Genomic DNA, 18,277 nt, shown 5'->3' with positions numbered 1-18,277 from the left:
ACTGCCATTCAAAATCAATTGTTGATATCAAGAATTCAGTTCTTACTAGTAAAAACCTTTATTTTTGATATCAGCAACCATGTGCACTGTAAAAAAATAATAATAATTTGTTGAGTCAAGTTAAAATTATTTGTTACCCAGCTGCCTTAAAAATTTTAAGTTCAGTCAACTTGAAATGTTAAACTGTACTATGTGACAACTTAAAATGTTAAGTTGATTTAACTCAAATATCTAATGCAGCTGGGTAACAAATTATTTTAACTTGACTCAACAAATTGTTTTTTTACAGTGTGGTTACTAGTAAAAATGAATGTTCTTGATGTTCTTGATATCAAGAATGCAATTGTTGATATCAACAATTAGGATCGTAATTTTTGATATCAACAATTAGATTGTTGATGTTGATATCACGAATGTAATTGTTGATATCAGAAATTACATTCTTGATATCAAGAACTACAATTATTGATATCAACAGTTACATTCTTGATATCAAGAACATTCATTTTTACTAGTAACCACATGGTTGCTGATATCAAAAATAAAGGTTTTTACTAGTAAGAACTGAATTCTTGATATCAACAATTGATTTTGAATGGCAGTCTATGGAGACATTTCACTAGTGAAAATACAATTACAGATATCAACAACTGAATTTTTGATATTAACAATTAGATTCTTGATATCAACAATTCCATTTTAACTAGTGAAAATCTAATTGCTGATATCAAGAATGAACATTTTCACTAGTGAAAACTGAATTGTTGATATCAAGAAGTCATATCCTGAGATGGAATAAAAGTCACAACGGCTTGCCATACCTCGCAGAATCTTCAACATGTTAATTATTTCACCAATATAAGAGGGATCATAGAAAATGCATGTTATTTTTTATTTAATACTGACCTGAATACGATATTTCACATAAAAGATATTTACATATAGTCCACAAGAGAAAATAATAGTTGTATTTTATAAAAAAATAACCCGTGCAAAAGCTTACATATGCTTATTTCTTAAAAGGAGTAGTTCACTTTCAGAACAAAAATGTACAGATTATGTACTCACCCCCCTGTCATCCAAGAAGTTCATGTCTTTCTTTCTTCAGTTGTAAAGAAATGGTAACACTTTAGAATAGGTAACACTAATTCACTATTAACTACGACTTTTCTCTCAATAAATTCCTAATTTGCTGCTTATTAATAGTTAGTAAGGTAGTTGTTAGGTTTAGGTATTGGGTAGGATTAGGGATGTAGAATAAGGCGTTAATATGTGCTTAATTAGTACTAATAAATGGCCAATATTCTAGTAATATGCATGCTAATAAGTCGTAGTTAATAGTCAATTAGTGTTACCTATTCTAAAGTGTTACCTGTTTGGTTTTTAGGAAAACATTTCAGGATTTCTCTCCATATAATGGTCTTCAAATCACTTAAATTTATTTAACATTATCTGTAATGTTTTGTTCTGGAAGTGAACCATTAATACTGTGTTGTTACCTGAACGATCCACAGCTGTGTTTTTTTGTTTAGTGATAGTTGTTCATGAGTCCCTTGTTTGTCCTGAACAGTTCAATTGCTAGCTGTTCTTTAGAAAAATCCTTCAGGACTCACCTTTTTTTTTTAGTTTTTACAGCATTTTTGTGTATTTGAACCCTTTCCAGCAATGACTGTATGATTTTGAGATCCATCTTTTCGCTCATATGCAACTATTACAGAAGGTTCAAACACTCACTGATGCTCCAGAAGGAAAAAACATGCATTAAGTGCCAGGGGGTGAAAACTTTTGAACAGAATAAACATGTTCAATTTTCTTATTTTGCCTAAATATCATGTTTTTTTTTTTTTTTTTTTTTTTTTAGTACTGCCTTATAGAGGCTACAGAAGATAGTTACATGTTTCCCAAAAGACAAATAAGTGTTTGAACCTTCTGTAATAGTTGCATATGAGTTCCTTAGTTGTCCTCAGTGTGAAAAGATGGATCTCAATTCTCAAATCAAACAGACATTGTTGGAAAGGGTTCAAATACACAAAAATGCTGAAAAAAAAAAAAAAAAAAAAAAAATTATGGACAGCAGGCAGTTTAACTGTTCAGGACAAGGGACTCATGAACAACTATCACTAAACAAAACAAAAAAACAGCTCTGGATCATTCAGGTAACAACACAGTGTTAAGAATCAAACGCTGTCATTTTTCTTAATTCAACTATTATTTTCTCTGGTTGACTATATGTAAATGTCTTTTATGTGAAATCGTATTCAGGTCAGCACTAAATAACAAATGACATGCATTTTGTATGATCCCTCTTATTTTGGTGAGGTTGCATACTTATTTTGTGTCTACTATTTCAGTTTACACAAATACAAAACAAGATGTGCAATTTGGTACCACCAAAGATGGATCTCAAAGTCATAGTCACTTTTTAATATATACAGAATATGCTGGAAAACCAATCAATGCGCTGGAACTGGATCAATTTTCTGATCAAGACAGACACATGAACAACTATCAACTATAAAACGTAATGAATAACAAATAAAATAACAATAATACACCACCAGAGGAACCAAAAGGTTTTTGGAAGGTAAATTCTCAATTGTGATCATGTGTTTCAGGATTTATTTTGCCTCGTGGAACGTGATACTAAACAACAATGAAATGTTAATTTTATTATCCCTTTCATCAAAAAAATGGTTTCATATTTTACGTCTAAAGTCTAGGATTCAAAATATATGTTAAATCTGAAAAATAACAAAACATGAAACTGGGTAAATAATCAATTTATATAAGGGTGAAAGACCAAAAACGGGTTAAGCGTAATACTACTACGAATTGTTGTTGTTTTTCCAGAAAAAGTATTTAAAAGTTATCTGTTTAATTTAATTGCATTTTTGTTAGTTTTTTCAATTTATGACATATTAAAAGACAAATTACTTTCACCCCAAATACTAATTAATTGTAATTCTATATATTTTTTTTAATTTGCCAGTATCTGAGGTTTTGCCCAGTTGTCAGTAAGACATTTTTTCTTATTTAAAACAATAAAATTTTATATGCTCCATTATTCTTTTAGATATTTTAATATGTGAGCATGTTGTTTGAATCTTACATAAATATTGTGTTACACTGAATGACAATGTTTTGACATCTTAGTCTCCAAAAACTTATTTGAAACTTTAAAAGTGGACACTTTATTTACATTTAATGTGCTTTCTATGGACAGAAAATCACTTTTGTAAATTTCTTTTGATGTGGATATCTTAACGTCTTTGATTAAAAAAAAGTTATTTAATGTTTATGGGTCAAAGTTTCTAGAAGTGTTGTGTCCAGTGAATCAGACCGACCTGCACTCACTGGACGAGGGCGCCACCTATTGGTGTGATCACGTAAACTACAAAAACCACCAGAACAGCTATAAACAAATGCTGTTGGGTTCAAGAGTGGAATGTCTTCTTTCCCCACACACCTGTGCCACAATTTCAGTAAACATCCTAGTATGATTTAAACTCAAAAAAGTGAAATTGGTTTCCCATTAAAATTTTACTAAACGTCCTTTAGAGAACTTTATGAATAAAACTACTGTCTGATGACATTAAAGAAATCATTCAGCCAAAGATGAACGCTCTGTCATGATTTGCATGCTGAGGTGAACTAATCAGTGTTAGTACACATACCTGTGCAGAGAAGCGAGTATGTGGACTGAATTGATGGTCATCACCATCTCAGCAGGTAGAACTGAGCCATGTTCTCCAGATACCATCACCAAACTTACTCAGCAACACCAGCAGATCTCCAGCGACATAGTAATCCATGAGCAGATCCTGCAGAGCAGAAGAAAAGACAGCACTGAACATCTGACAAACACAACATCACTGATTCATGAGCACTGAACAAAACTGGATCATTCTCAGTGAATCGACTCAGCACAGTTCACCTGTTTGGTGTCCATTTGCTCTTTTAACATTGGTCATCACTATATGTAGACTAATACAATCACATACAACGGTAATGGTCTCAAATATTTATTACAATATACAGGTGCTGGCCATATAATTAGTATGTGTTCAAAAAGTTGATTTATTTCACTAATTCCACTCAAGAAGTGAAACTTGTATAATGTATACATTAATTCCACACAGACTGATATATTTCAAGTGTTTATTTCTTTTACTTTTGATGATTATTACTGGCAACTAATGAAAACCCCAATTCAGTATCTCAGAAAAGTAGAATATTACTTAAGACCAATACAAAGAAAGGATTTTTAGAAATCTGAACTGAAAAGTATGAGCATGTAGAGCACTCAATACTTAGTTGGGGCTCCTTTTGCCTGAATTACTGCAGCAATGCGGCGTGGCGTGGAGTCGATCAGTCTGTGGCACTGCTCAGGTGTTATGAGAGCCCAGGTTGCTCTGATAGTGGCCTTCAGCTCTTCTGCATTTTGGGTCTGGCATATCGCATCTTCCTCTTCACAATACTCCATAGATTTTCTACGGGGTTAAGGTCTGGTGAGTTTGCTGACCAATTAAGAACAGGGATACCATGGTCCTTAAACCAGGTGCTGGTAGCTTTGGCACTGTGTGTTGGTACCAAGTCCTGTTGGAAAATGAAATCTGCATCTCCATGAAGTTGGTCGGCAGCAGGAAGCATGAAGTGCTCTAAAACGTCCTGGTATACAGCTGCGTTGACCTTGAACCTCAGAAAACACAGTGGACCAACACCAGCAGATGACATGACACCCCAAACCATCACTGACTGTGGAAACGTTACACTGGACCTCAAGCAACGTGGATTCTGTGCCTCTCCTCTCTTCCTCCAGACTCTGGGACCCTGATTTCCAAAGGAAATGCAAAATTTACTTTCATCAGAGAACATAACTTTGGACCACTCAGCAGCAGTCCAGTCCTTTTTGTCTTTAGCCCAGGCGAGACGCTTCTGACGCTGTCTGTTGTTCAAGAGTGGCTTGACACAAGGAATGCGACAGCTGAAACCCATGTCTTACATACGTCTGTGTGTAGTGGTTCTTGAAGCACTGACTCCTGCTGCAGTCCACATTTTTGAATGGGTTTTGTTTCACAATTCTCTCCAGAGTGCAGTTATCCCTATTGCTTTTACACTTTTTTTTCTACCGCATCTTTTCCTCCCCCTCTCTATTAATATGCTTGGACACAGAGCTCTGTGAACAGCCAGCCTCTTTTGCAATGACCTTTTGTGGGTTTTTTGATAATTTCAGTTAATCTCGTAAAACTAGACAACTCTAATCAAGAGTCACTAGCTAGAACTGCTCCGATTGACTCAAACCTGTGATTTCAATTTTAAGCGATTCACTAGCAAAAAACAGTTCAAAAGAGCCATTAATTTTCAAATTTCGACCACTCCTGCAGAAATATATGTGACCCTGGACCACAAAACCAGTCTTAAGTCGCTGGGGTATATTTGTAGCAATAGCCAAAAATACATTGTATGGGTCAAAATTATTGATTTTTCTTTTATGCCAAAAATCATTAGTAAATTAAGTAAAGATCATGTTCCATGAAGATTTTTTGTAAAATTCCTACTAAAAATATATCAAAATGTAATTTTTGATTAGTAATATGCATTGTTAAGAACTTAATTTGGACAACTTTAAAGGTGATTTTCTCAGTATTTAGATTTTTTTGCACCCTCAGATTCCAGATTTTCAAATAGATGTATCTCGGCCAAATATTGTCCTATCCTAACAAACCATACATCAATAGAAAGCTTATTTATTGAGCTTTCATATGATGTATATATCTCAGTTTGGTAAAATTTAACCTTATGACTGGTTTTGTGGTCCAGGGTCACATATGTTATCTCTAGTGTTGCCAAGTCCACGGTTTTCCCACGTAATTGGGCTACTTTACCACTGTTGAAACAGGTTGGGGTTGAAACGACCCCAATAACATTATATTTATCCCCTGGAATGCGAACTGTACTGGGGAGTCCCTCCAAAAAAATGTTTATTTTACCCCATGGAACACGATTTTTACTGGGGGACCCACCTCAAAATGTCATTGGGCTAGTTTTAGGCTTGTTTTAAGTAGCAATCGGACGGGTTTGGCAACCCTGGTTATCTCGTCCCGCTCCCGCCCGCGACATTCATGTTTTGTGTTTTGTCCCGCAAAAGCCCACATCCGTACATCGATTGAATTTACACTAAACAGTTCATCTCGTAAGCTCCACTAGACCCCATTATTTAAACACCGATAAATAACTTATTTAGGCTAAGCCTCAACATTCACAAACCACTGTTATTCTTAATAGAAAAGCAAGCATGAGCTACTGCTGCATCCATGGCAAAATGCAAGTAAACAAAGCTCCTTTAAAGCCGTTTTTGTGTTTGGTGGTCCTTTTAGATCATTGTTCTGTTGGAAGATCCAGTAACGGCCCATTATAAACCTTTCTGGCCCCAAAACTATCTTCCTCACATTGCATTAAGACAATATAGAGTCAATATACTGTAAGTATATCTAGTCAAAAACAGATTTGTAACATTTCCTGTTGATTGGAACTCCTTAATTATTGTCGTAATGATGAAAATGAAAACATTCAATGCTTTAGCTCTTTTCTTACTTGTTTTTTGGGGCTATTTTGTGCTATTTACTTGACGTCATATTTTTTAATGCTCAACAAATTTGTTGCTGCAAATCAAAACTGTATTCTTCGTTTTTTCCCATTGTGACGGACGTTAAAGGGAATTCGCCTTTTTGTGCCCTCATATTTATATTACTGTAGAACAGGAAGTCATGGCTGGATAATTATATGTTCCTAGTCACCTTGCTGTTGTAAAAAAAAAAAACTAAATATGAATAGGAATATAGATCTACAAATAATAGTGGCTAATGAGTATTACAGAAAAAAAATATTTTCATAATGTGATTTTTTTTTAATGAAAATCTGTACTTAATCTACATTTTAAACCATGATGAACTATTTTTTAACTATTCTAATCTTACTTATTAAGATCCTAACTTAATTTAAACCCTGTCTGTTTTTCTACAGTTTGTAACAAATATATACACACACACATCAACATTAGCTTTATTGCTTTAAAGTTATTGCAGTACAGCAGCAGTTATTTTAGCAGTTCATTTTATGCAACCAGCCACTAAACTGAAGGTGACTTCAAAACATGGCTGCCCTGGCCACAGAGGTTTTGAAAAAAAATATGTAGATAAAAAAAAAAAAAACGTCTCTATGGACAAGTCTCTTATGCTCATCAAGGCTGCATTTATTTGATCAAAAATACCGACACCCCCCCCCCCAAAAAAAAATAAAATTGCAAAATGTTATTACAATATAAAATAATGTTTTTTATTTTAATAAACTTTAAAATATAATTTATTTCTGTGATGCAAATCTGAATTCTCATCAGCTGTTACTCCAGTCTTAAGTGTCACACGATCCTTCAGAAATGCTGATTTATTATTAGAATTATCCATGTTGTTGTGCTGCCAAATATTTGTTTTGGAACCTGTGATTCTTTTTTTCAGGATTCTTTGATGAATAACAAGTTAAGAAGAACAACATTTATACAAAATATAAATCTTTTCTAACAATCTAAACCTATGCTATCATTTTTTATTAATTTAACAAAGTAATAAAAGAAAGACTAAAAATGTACAGACTCTATATATTGTTAAAAAGCCTTTCTATTTTAAATAAATGCTGTTCTTTTTAATCTTTTATTGATCAAAGAATGTTACAAAGATTCCAAAATAACATTAAGCAGCACAACTGTTTCCAACATTGATACATCAGCATATTAGAATGATTTCTGAAGGATCATGTGACACTGAAGACTGAAAATTCAACTTTAATTACATATATAAATTAAATTTTAATGTATATTAATATAGAAAAACATTGCTTTATCATAATATTTCAAAATATTAAACCTTTTTTATATCAAATGAATACAGTCTTGATGAGCATAATAAACTTCTTTACAAAACAAAGAATCTTAATGATCCCAAACTTTTGAGTGGCAATATATATGTTTAATATTCAATATATACATACATATTTATATCCTCATCTCTGCATTCAAAAAGGGTAAAAACTAAAAGAATTAAAAAAAATAATAATAAATTTAGTTAGATTGTTCAGTGTGTATCCAGTAAATCGGAGAGCAGCATCACTGTGGATTGGTCGAGTTATAGTTCAGATTGAGTTCCCTCAAGTGTGAAGGGTTTGAGCTGAGAGCTGATCTCAGAGCAGCACAGCCGCTCTCTGTAATACTGCAGTGAGACAACCTACGGAGATAGAGAGAAAATACACTTCATCCAGCAAGAGCAAGAGTATTTCTGCTATTTACTGTAACAACAACTTTGAGAAAACACATACTTCACATAATTTATTATAAAACTATAGTGAAAATGGCCTTATATGCATTATATATATATATATAATATATATATGAAAAAAGCTAAGCTAAATGGCATTGCTGTGCCTAACTTTAATTTACTGGCAACCCTGATGATAATATAATACAATAAAATCACTCACTCTAGTTTCTCCAGTTTACAGTGGGGTTTCTTCAGAAGATTAGATAGAAGCTTCACTCCTGCATCTCCTGGTTCGTTGTAGTTCAGATTGAGTTCCCTCAGATGTGACGGGTTTGATATCAGTGCTAAAGCCAGAGTGGCACAACCTTCTTCTCCAATACCACAACACTCCAGCCTGAGAAGAGGAACACACTTACAGATCCCTGTCTAATGTCACTGTGTGCAGAAGTCGTTCGATTCTTCACCAGCATTGCTTTAAGTTTTTATAACTTCTGCTAGTACATCAGTAGGAAGTAGTTTACCCTTCCAAACATTTATTTAGCCATTTATTGCAATCCAGTGAGTTTTTTGTCCACATATAGATCTGGGCCCATATTCACAAAACATCTTAAGGCTAAAAGTAGCTCCTAACTTTCTGATTTAGGAGAAAATCTTAAAAATAATGGGCATGTCAGTCCTAAATTTAGAACTCCTAAATTTTTGCTCTAAGAGTATTTCACAAAGCATTTTAGCGCTAAAACTAGCTCCTAAACCTGTGAAATGTTAGGAGTAGTGAAGAGGACTCCTAAGTCACTAAGACCAAAATCCCAAACTATCCAAAATTGGCTATTGCCGGTAATCTGCCTCAGAATGTAAACTTTTTATAAACACACTGGATTTATTTGCACACACAGGCAAGCATATTTTTTGCTTTTGTCCTTTTGAAAGGTCATTGTCCGAAAATTTATTCGGGTAAAAAAAAATACGACCTCACATTGCATCAATCACGTTTACATACTGCCTCCAGAATGTCGTAAAAAAATCTGCTCGGGTTTGATTTTCTGCATCTTTTGCATCTGTAGCAAGCATTTTGAGAGTTGTTTTGACAGAGCCACAATACAAGCGAACACCAAAGTCCAGAATTGCGTCTGATAAGTTCATCCACTTAGTATTGCAGCACAAAGCAGTGTAAAGGTCTTTGTACACTGGAATTCACAGAAATTAGTGGTCTTCTTTATAATATGTGGCTCAGTAATTCTGGCAAAGCATCAAAGTTTACTGACATTCTTAAGTAAACTTTAAATTGCTGGGATAGTCCTTTCTTTTTTCTCTTTTTAAGAAGAAAGTGGACAACAAAATCATCCTCACTGCGAATATTCCATTTTGTATTGTATGCGCTATTTTTTTATTGGACATTTTATTTTTATTTTTATTATTATTTTTTTTTATAGATATTTATTTTTGCAACGGATGAATTACTGTGACTAGTGTGCAACATTTCGGTGCTTGACAAATTTTTTTGAATGACGAATACAAAAAATGCATACAAAAAAATTCGGACTCAGTGTGCAAGGGTCCTTGCATCCAGTTTGGTTGTCTTTTACGTTTGCATGCATTCAGCAATGATCATTCTACTATTAGTAAAAGGGTGTTCATTTATCCAAGAATTGTTTATGAGAAGCACACATTTAAGAGGCTGACAATTAGCTGAACATTTAGTTGTTTAATTAGTGACACATAGTCTGCATTTTAAAAGTTTTATTTTTAAACACACATTTTTATTTTAAAACATTTGTTTGAATTTGGCAAAACAATATCGTGCTCTACAATATTTTTATGAAATAAAAATAAATCTCTGACAGAGACCCCTCCCCTATCAGCCAATCACAGTGTGCATAGTGAGTTGGTATGCTGACATCATCTACAGCAACGAGGTCAACCCCGCCCCTTACTCTTAGCTTAAGACTTCTTTCTATTCCTTAGTAAAAGTTTGTCTCAGCAGATTTGTGAATAGGTTTTAAAAGAAAACTCTTAGCTAAAAACTTTTACTGCTATTTAGGAGAACTCTAAGTGCTAAGATAAAATGTTTTGTGAATACGGGCCCTGATCTATGACTCTGGTTTTGATCTTAAGGATCAACATGTAATATGTAAGTTTCTGCAGGTTTTATGAAGGTCAATTTAAGAATTTAAGACCTGATTAAGATCAAGTTGAGAAAAATATAAGGACCAAATTTAAGGAAGCACAATACCTCAATATATCCAGAGAGTAGAAAATGAACTGTATTAGCAACAGCTTCAAAATACAGCTTCCAAACATCAGAGATTTTTTTTTACCTTTAAATTGTACAAAAATAGCTTAACTAGAATATGGAAGTAACTTTTTCTGTACATTTTGATTGCAATTAAGACTTGCAAAAACCCTCTGTATCTGTAAACATGTTCAAACACTGCAAAAAATGTCTTCCTCAGTATTTTGGTATTTTCTAGTATATCTAAAAATTCTTAAACCAGGATGTGTTTACTTGACAAGTAAAACGACTTAAGATCGAACTTAATCAAATGTCTTGTTTTCTGAAGAAATTTCAAAATTTTGTTAATTTTTGCTTAAAAAAGCAAAATGATCTGCCAATGGGATATGAAAAATAATCTTAATTGAAAGGCTAAACAAGATTATTAAATTAAGATTATTTTTCTTACCCCACTGGCAGATACTTTTGTTTGTTTTAATCAAAAACTAACAACACTTGAATCATTTTTTCAGAAAACAAGACATAATATCTTAAGTCATTTTCCTTGTCAAGTAAATGCATCCTGATTCAAGAAGTTTTACATATTTACACTAGAAAAGTGAAAGTGCAGTGAGAAAAGAACTAAATTACCTACATTTTTTTTTTCTTCAAAATGTGTTAGATAGCTACATTCAGACTTAAGTGAAGTTATGTACAAAAAAAAACTAGGCCCTGAACATAAACACATCTATTGAAATGGACTGTTTATATTTTCTTTTAAGAAAAAGATATACATATATTTTGTGCATTTACATTTGACAAATATAAATCAAAGAATGTGATTTGATTTGATATACGAAATGTCACTCACTGTAGTTTCTTCAGTTTGCAGTGCTGATCTCTCAGTAGATTACACAGTAGATTTACTCCTGAGTAAACAAGTTTACTGGAGTTCAGATTGAGTTCTCTAATGTGGGACGGGTTTGATATCAGACCTGAAACCAGAGCAGCAAATCCTTCCTCACCAATACTGCAGTCATCAAGCCTGCAGAGAGAAAGAGAGAAATGTCTCAAGGCTCAAACATATCAGCAAAAGTCACTTAGTGGCAGTGTGTACAGTGCAGGGCATGCAGAAAGACAGTGCTCCATTTAGATGATTTTTGTAGTTTTTGACAGATACAATATAACTTACTCTAGTTTCTCAAGTTCACACTGTGGATGCTTCAGGAGATCGGACAGCCTCTTTGCTCCCAAGTCTCGAGGTTCGTTTCTGCTCAGATTAAGCTCCCTCAGGTGTGACAGGTTCGATTTCAGACCTGAAACCAGAGCAGCAAAACCTTTCTCAGCAATGCTGCAGTATTCCAGCCTGCAAAGAGAAAGAGAAAAACACTTCACACTTAAACACAACACAAAACGATTTATGTACTATTAACAGTATTTACATCTGCTTTAAATATTCAGTTTCAAAAACTGTTCTTCGATAAAAGTAATAGTTATACAATAGGACTAAGATTATTTTACTATTGATAATTGTTTATTAATTTAAATCCTTTAAGTCACTTAGAACCCTCGTTATAAACCAACATACATTGTTGTTTGAGTATCTTTGTCTAAGATTACAAACACATCCTTCTGGTGTTGGTATGGTACACTACCAGTTTTCAAAAATATACTAAAATAATATCACTTACTGTAGTTTCTCCAATTTACAGTGTGGATCCTTCAGTACATCAGATAGAAGCTTCACGCCTGAATCCCCTGGTTTATTATTGTTGAGATTGAGTTCTCGCAGATGAGATGGGTTTAAAATCAGCGCTAAAGCCAGAGCAGCACAACCTTCCTCTCCAATACTGCAGTCATAAAGCCTACAGAGAGAAGACACAATCAGCGTGTGTGTGCATACACGTGATGAAGGTCGACAACCATCTTCACCAACTTGTAATGAAGCATTTATAAGTTTGATTGTTGAACATTTGCAAAGTAATTAAGACAGCCATAAATACTATTATTGTTTTTTTTAGATGTAATGTAAAATACAATTATTATATTCTTCTTAAATAATATCTTCTTTTTTTGACAGTGAAATTACAATAGTAATATTTATTTTGTTCTGAATTAGTATTTTTTATATTTTTTATTTAGTATTGATACAAATAATAATAATAATAATTATTATTATTATTATTATTATTATTATTATTACATCCATCTTGATAAATAATAAAAAGTTTGGCCACATTTTTCACCCTAAAAACAAGCACAGCAAACCTGGATTAAAAACAATATGATGACTGTTAAAAATTTGGAATTAACTATATCCCACATATAAAAATAATATTATATAATATAATATTTTAAAATAATATTTAAACATCACTCACTTCAGTTTCTCCAGTTTGCAGTGTCGGTTCTTCAGTAGATCAGACAAAAGCTTCACTCCTGAATCTCCTGGTTTGTTCCAGCTCAGATTAAGTTCTCTCAGATGAGATGGGTTTGATATAAGAGATGAAACCAGAGAAGCACAACCTTCCTCGCCTATGGCACTGTTTTTTAGCCTGCAAAGTAGAAAATGACTGACATTTATTGCTTAACACAAATTCTAAGTTGCTAATGCTGGTGCTAAACAAAGCACAAACATATTAAAAATCTTTTTATGTAATGAATTTTAAGCATGGGCCATGTTTTCCAATTTGTGTTGCAAAATATAGAAAGAATGAAGGATAAAAATAAACCACGTAACACTCCACAACTCTAAACCTCTCTGCATTTCTTCTTTTTGTAATCAAGCTTTTTAATAAACTTGGTATCATATACTCAAATATTGTTGGCTCATTGATGAAATGCCTATGCTGCTATGTTAATCTAAGTCACTTTGATTAAAGCATCTGTACATAAAAATAAAATTATCAACTATCATCACTTACTCTATTTTCTTCAGTTTACAGTGCGGGTCCTTCAGAAGAGTAGACAGATGCTTCATCCCTAAGTCTCCTGGTTCATTATAGTTCAGATTGAGTTCTCTCAGATGTGACGGGTTTGATATCAATGCTAAAGCCAAAGCAGCACAACCTTTATCATCAATACTGCAGCACTCCAGCCTGAGGAGAGGAACACACTTACAGATCAACACTCATATTCTGCAGGTAAAAGATAAGGACGAGGCGAACACAAATTAACAAGAGGATGCACTTCATGCAGGACAAAACAAAATTAACTCAAAAGACCAAATAAACACAAAGATATGTGGGCTGTTGAAGCTTGTATTCTGAAGCACAGTATTTTGCATTTTGCAGCCCTAGAAATGAATCATCACTTACTGTAGGCTCTCCACTCTACAGTTTGAGTCTTTCAGAAGGTCAGACAAAAACTTCATCCCAGAGTCGCCAGGTTTGTTCCGGCTCAAATTAAGTTCTCTCAGATGTAATGGGTTTAATATAAGAGATGAAATCAGAACAGCAAAGCCTTCCTCTCCAATACTGCTGTCATCAAGCCTGCAGAGAGAAAAACAGCTTACACTTGAGTCTCTTTGAATGCAAACTTTAATACATTTAGTGCAAACAAGATATTGAATAGAAACACAATGGGGACATTCATATAACAATGTTTTCTGTGGTGATCCAACTCAAGCCTAAATTAAATTCTAGAATTTACACTATGTAAATTGAAACAAACTTTGTGGACCTCACAAAGCTATTCTGGTAAAAATATTTTATTTCAAAGAGAAACCTACAAAGAAATAGATTTCATAAAACCATTACTAGTTTTTGCATTGCAACATTTCAAACAACATATGTGACCCTTGACCACAAAGCCAGTCATAAGGGTCACTTTTTTGAAACTGAGATTTATACATCATCTGAAAGCTGAATAAAAAATCTTTCCATTGATGAATGGCTTGTTATGGGATAATATTTGGCTGAACTATTTAAAAATCTGGATTCTGAGGATTATTGAGAAAAATATTGAGTTGACCATATTAAGTTCATAGCAATGCATATTACTAAATAAACATTAAGTTTTGATATATCTACAGTAGGAAATTGACAAAATATCTGCATAGAACAAGATCTTTACTTAATATCCTAATGATTTTTGGCATAAAAGATTTTTTTTAAATTTTGACCTATACAAATGTATTGTTGGCTACAAATAGACCCATGCTACTTACAACTGGTTTTGTGGTAAAGGGTCACATACGTAAAATAATGAGTTACCTTTTTTTAACAATAATGATAAAATATCACCCACTGTAGTTTCTCCAATTTACAGTTTGGGTCCTTCAGTAGATCAGACAGCAGCTTCACTCCTGAATCCCCTGGTTCATTGTTGCTCAGATTAAGTTCTCTCAGATGTGATGAGTTTGATATCAGCGCTAAAGCAAGAGCAGCACAACCTTTCTCACCAATATTGCAGTCATACAGCCTACAGAGAGGAAACACAAAAATGACTTAATATATCAAAGAAAATGTGAATCAGAAAGATAGATTTGATAATACCACTCACTGTAGTTTCTCTAGTTTACAATGTGGATCTTCCAGTACATCAGACAAAAGCTTTACTGCTGATAATCCTGGCTTATTGGAGTTCAGACTGAGTTCTCTCAGGTGTGATGGGTTTGATTTAAGAGCAGAAACCAGAGCAGCACAACCTTCCTCTTTAATGCTGCAGTTACACAACCTGCAGAAACACTTGCATTAATTTTCATATTGTTCATACTGTGGATGTAAAAAATCAGAATATAAGGACAACTTAAAAAATACCTACTTAAGTATCTCCAGTTTACAGTGAGGACTCTTCAGTCCTGCAGAGAGAAGCTGTACTCCTGATACCTGGAGGTTGTTGTCACTGAGGTCCAGCTCTCTCAAACTGCAGAAGATCGAGCTGAGAGCGGAGGCCAGGGCTGAACAGATCTGATCTGTGAGATTGCAACCCCTCAGACTGGCAAAGAAACAACACATACCAACAACATACAATCAGTTAAGTTGAATGTTAAGTATGGCTGAATTCCAGGGATACTGGGATCAAGAATACATTGTACACATTTTTAGTGGTCAAATCTTAGTGATCTGGTTACTCTCTCAAATCAAAATAATTGCATAGAACGTATACTCTGTTTCCAAAGTGTGTGTCTGTAACTCAAGAAGTATTATTTTATATTCTGGTTCCTTATAAAAATGTAATTTGTAATCATATATTTTCTGGTCCACAAAAGAAAGTAATTCGGGTTTGGAACAAATAATGAATAATGAATGAAACAATGCCTATCATTTTAATTGCCTTATACAAACTTATGGCGTAAAAAAGGCTTCTGAATTTAGCATACTCACTCTGCTTTTCTCGAAACTTTGACCACCGGCAGCATCCTCAGAAGACACTCCTCCGATAGATCATATTGCCTCAGTTCAAACTCCTCCAGGTCCTCCGCCGAGTTAAGCATCACAAAAACCATGGCTGACCACTGGGCCGGGGAGAGTTTGACTCCAGAGAGGCGGTGGGTACCTCTACTGCTCAGGTATGTTTGGACCTCCTGCACCAGAGACTGGTCGTTCAGCTCGTTCAGGCAGTGAAACAGATTGATGGACTTCTCCGGAGAGGGATTCTCCCGGATTTTACTCTTTATGTACTCAATTGTTTCCCGGGTGTCTTGGAAGCTCCCCGCCAATGTGAATATTCCCTGTAGCAGAGTCCGATTGGACTCCAGCGAAAGTCCCAGCAGAAAGCGAAGGAAGAGATCCAGGTGTCCACTCTTGCTCTGCAAGGCCCTGTCCACTTCCAGCTTCAGAAAATCTGTCATTGAGGACTTCTCCTGAGCAAAGGAAAGGCACTTAAACAAGGCAGCAAGAAACTCTTGAACACTGAGATGCACAAAGCTAAACACCTTCTCCAGGTTCAGCCCAAACTCTTCTCTAAATATCTGGGTACAAACTCCAGAGTACACGGACGCTTCTCGGACGTCAATGTCACACTGTCTCAAGTCCTCCTCATAGAAGATCAGGTTGCCCTTTTCCAGTTGTTCAAAAGCCAGTTTCCCAAGTGACAGGATGCTCTTTCTGGCCTGCTCAAGATCTACTTCACATTTCCCATCATACTTCTGGGTCTTCAGTTTGGTCTGAACAATCAGAAGGTGTAAGAACATTTGAGTGAGTGTCTTGGGAATCTCTGCACTCTTTGCTTCACCCAACATCTTCTCAAGAACAGTAGCAGAGATCCAGCAGAACACTGGGATGCGGCACATGATGTGAAGGCTCCTAGATGACTGTATGTGTGCGACAATCTTATTGGCCAGATGTTGATCTTTTATTCTTTTCCGAAAATATTCGGCCCTCTGAGGGTCTCTGAACCCTTGTACCTCTGTGACCCGGGCGACAAACTCTGCAGGGATCTGATTTGTTGCCGCTGGTCGTGTGGTGATCCAGACAAGAGAAGATGGAAGCAGGTTCCCCATGATGAGGTTAGTGAGCAGCACATCCACTGAGGCTGATTCGGTCACATCCCACAAAATCTTGTTGTTCTGGAAATCCAGAGGAAGACGCCACTCATCTAGACCATCAAAGATGAAGATGATTTTATAGTCATTATATTCTATTGGTTTCAATTCTGAGAAAAAACAGCAAAGAAGCTCCATCAGGCTCATCCGTTTCTTCTTCATCAAGTTCAAGTCTCTGAAAGGAAGCGGAAAGATGAAGTGAACATCTCGATTGGCCTTTCCTTCAGCCCAGTCCAGAATGAACTTGTGCACTGAAGCGGTTTTTCCAATTCCAGCGACTCCTTTGGTCAGCACGGTTCTGATGGGATTGTCTTGTCCAGATAGGGATCTGAAGATGTCATTACTTTTAATTGGTTTTTCCAGTGTCTCTCGACCTCTGGACAATGAGTTCTCAATCCGTCTCACCTCATGCTCATTGTTGACGTCTCCAGTTCCTCCCTCTGTGATGTAAAGCTCTGTGTAGATCTTGCTCAGAAGTGTTGTGTTCCCATGATTGGAGACTCCTTCACTGATTCTTTGAAATTTCTGCTTCAGTCTGCATTTCAGCTGTTGTTGACTTACGGAGATCAGTTCTGCAATATATGCCAGAAATAATAGTTACTCTAGAAATTATTTTAAGCTTTAAGACTAGGCTTTCTCAAGCCAACATCAAAGCTCTACTAATTTTCAAAGCTGTACTAATTTTAGTTGAAAACTGAAATTGCTGTAAGTACACATCACTGGACCATTAGGAATTAAACAGAAAACAACCAAGCAAAATGCATGCATAATCAAGTAACAGACAAAATCAAAATCAAATCAAAATGACTCTAGCACTGATTGTAGAGAGCTTGAAATCTGGCTCTTACTGGTCTGTAGTGTGTTAGCAAGGTTTGTCTGGTTCATCTTCCGCAGTATGTGCAGCATGATCTTCAGAGCCGCCTCGCTCACTCTGCTCTGCCCTTCATCCTCCTCTTCTTCCTCTCTCACAGAGTATGCTGGGTCCTCTGGGCACAATAGTTTCTTGACCCTTCTCAGCTCTTTCTTCATCAAAGAAATGCTTGTGTCCTCAAGCTCCTGAAATCAGTGTTCAATCACAGAGAACATTCAGACATTCAACTCATATCAGAGAGTGAACAGAACTATGCAAAGGGGTTTTAACACCACTTCTGCTCAGAGATTGCAACAGATTGCTGTTGATGCTCATGAGTTTATATAGACTAGACGAGTCTTACAACTAACATGATTAAAGAGGCCCAATGGACTGGATTATTCTGTCAAGAAGACTACAGT

General features: G+C 35.1%; 1 protein-coding gene across 1 annotated transcript; it reads right to left on the bottom strand.

Moving 5' to 3' along the window:
- Window positions 1–8,067: 8,067 nt before the first annotated feature.
- On the bottom strand, window positions 8,068–18,034 carry LOC141290939 (NLR family CARD domain-containing protein 3). Its single transcript, XM_073823088.1, has 10 exons — window positions 17,854–18,034; window positions 15,846–17,577; window positions 15,283–15,456; window positions 14,767–14,940; window positions 13,443–13,616; window positions 12,900–13,073; window positions 12,210–12,383; window positions 11,711–11,884; window positions 8,530–8,703; window positions 8,068–8,276 (listed from the first exon to the last, which is right to left on the bottom strand). Exons 1-10 carry the CDS (start codon window positions 18,032–18,034, stop codon window positions 8,159–8,161), a joined length of 3,249 nt encoding a protein of 1,082 aa, XP_073679189.1. The 3' UTR covers window positions 8,068–8,158.
- Between the last annotated feature and the right edge of the window lie 243 nt (window positions 18,035–18,277).

Source organism: Garra rufa, chromosome 18 (genome assembly GCF_049309525.1).
Source record: "Garra rufa chromosome 18, GarRuf1.0, whole genome shotgun sequence".
In the NCBI taxonomy this organism is placed as follows: domain Eukaryota; kingdom Metazoa; phylum Chordata; class Actinopteri; order Cypriniformes; family Cyprinidae; genus Garra; species Garra rufa.
Note: the sequence above shows the minus strand (reverse complement) of the source record. Positions and strands in the feature narration are given on the sequence as shown.

Coding starts and splice junctions, on each gene's coding strand:
- LOC141290939 (XM_073823088.1), bottom strand. CDS start 18,034: ATGAAGAAAGAGCTGAGAAGGGTCAAGAAACTATTGTGCCCAGAGGAC. Junction 13,617..14,766: donor TGTAAATTGGAGAAACTACA/GTGGGTGATATT, acceptor TCCTCTCCTCAG/GCTGGAGTGCTGCAGTATTG. Junction 13,074..13,442: donor TGTAAACTGAAGAAAATAGA/GTAAGTGATGAT, acceptor TCTACTTTGCAG/GCTAAAAAACAGTGCCATAG.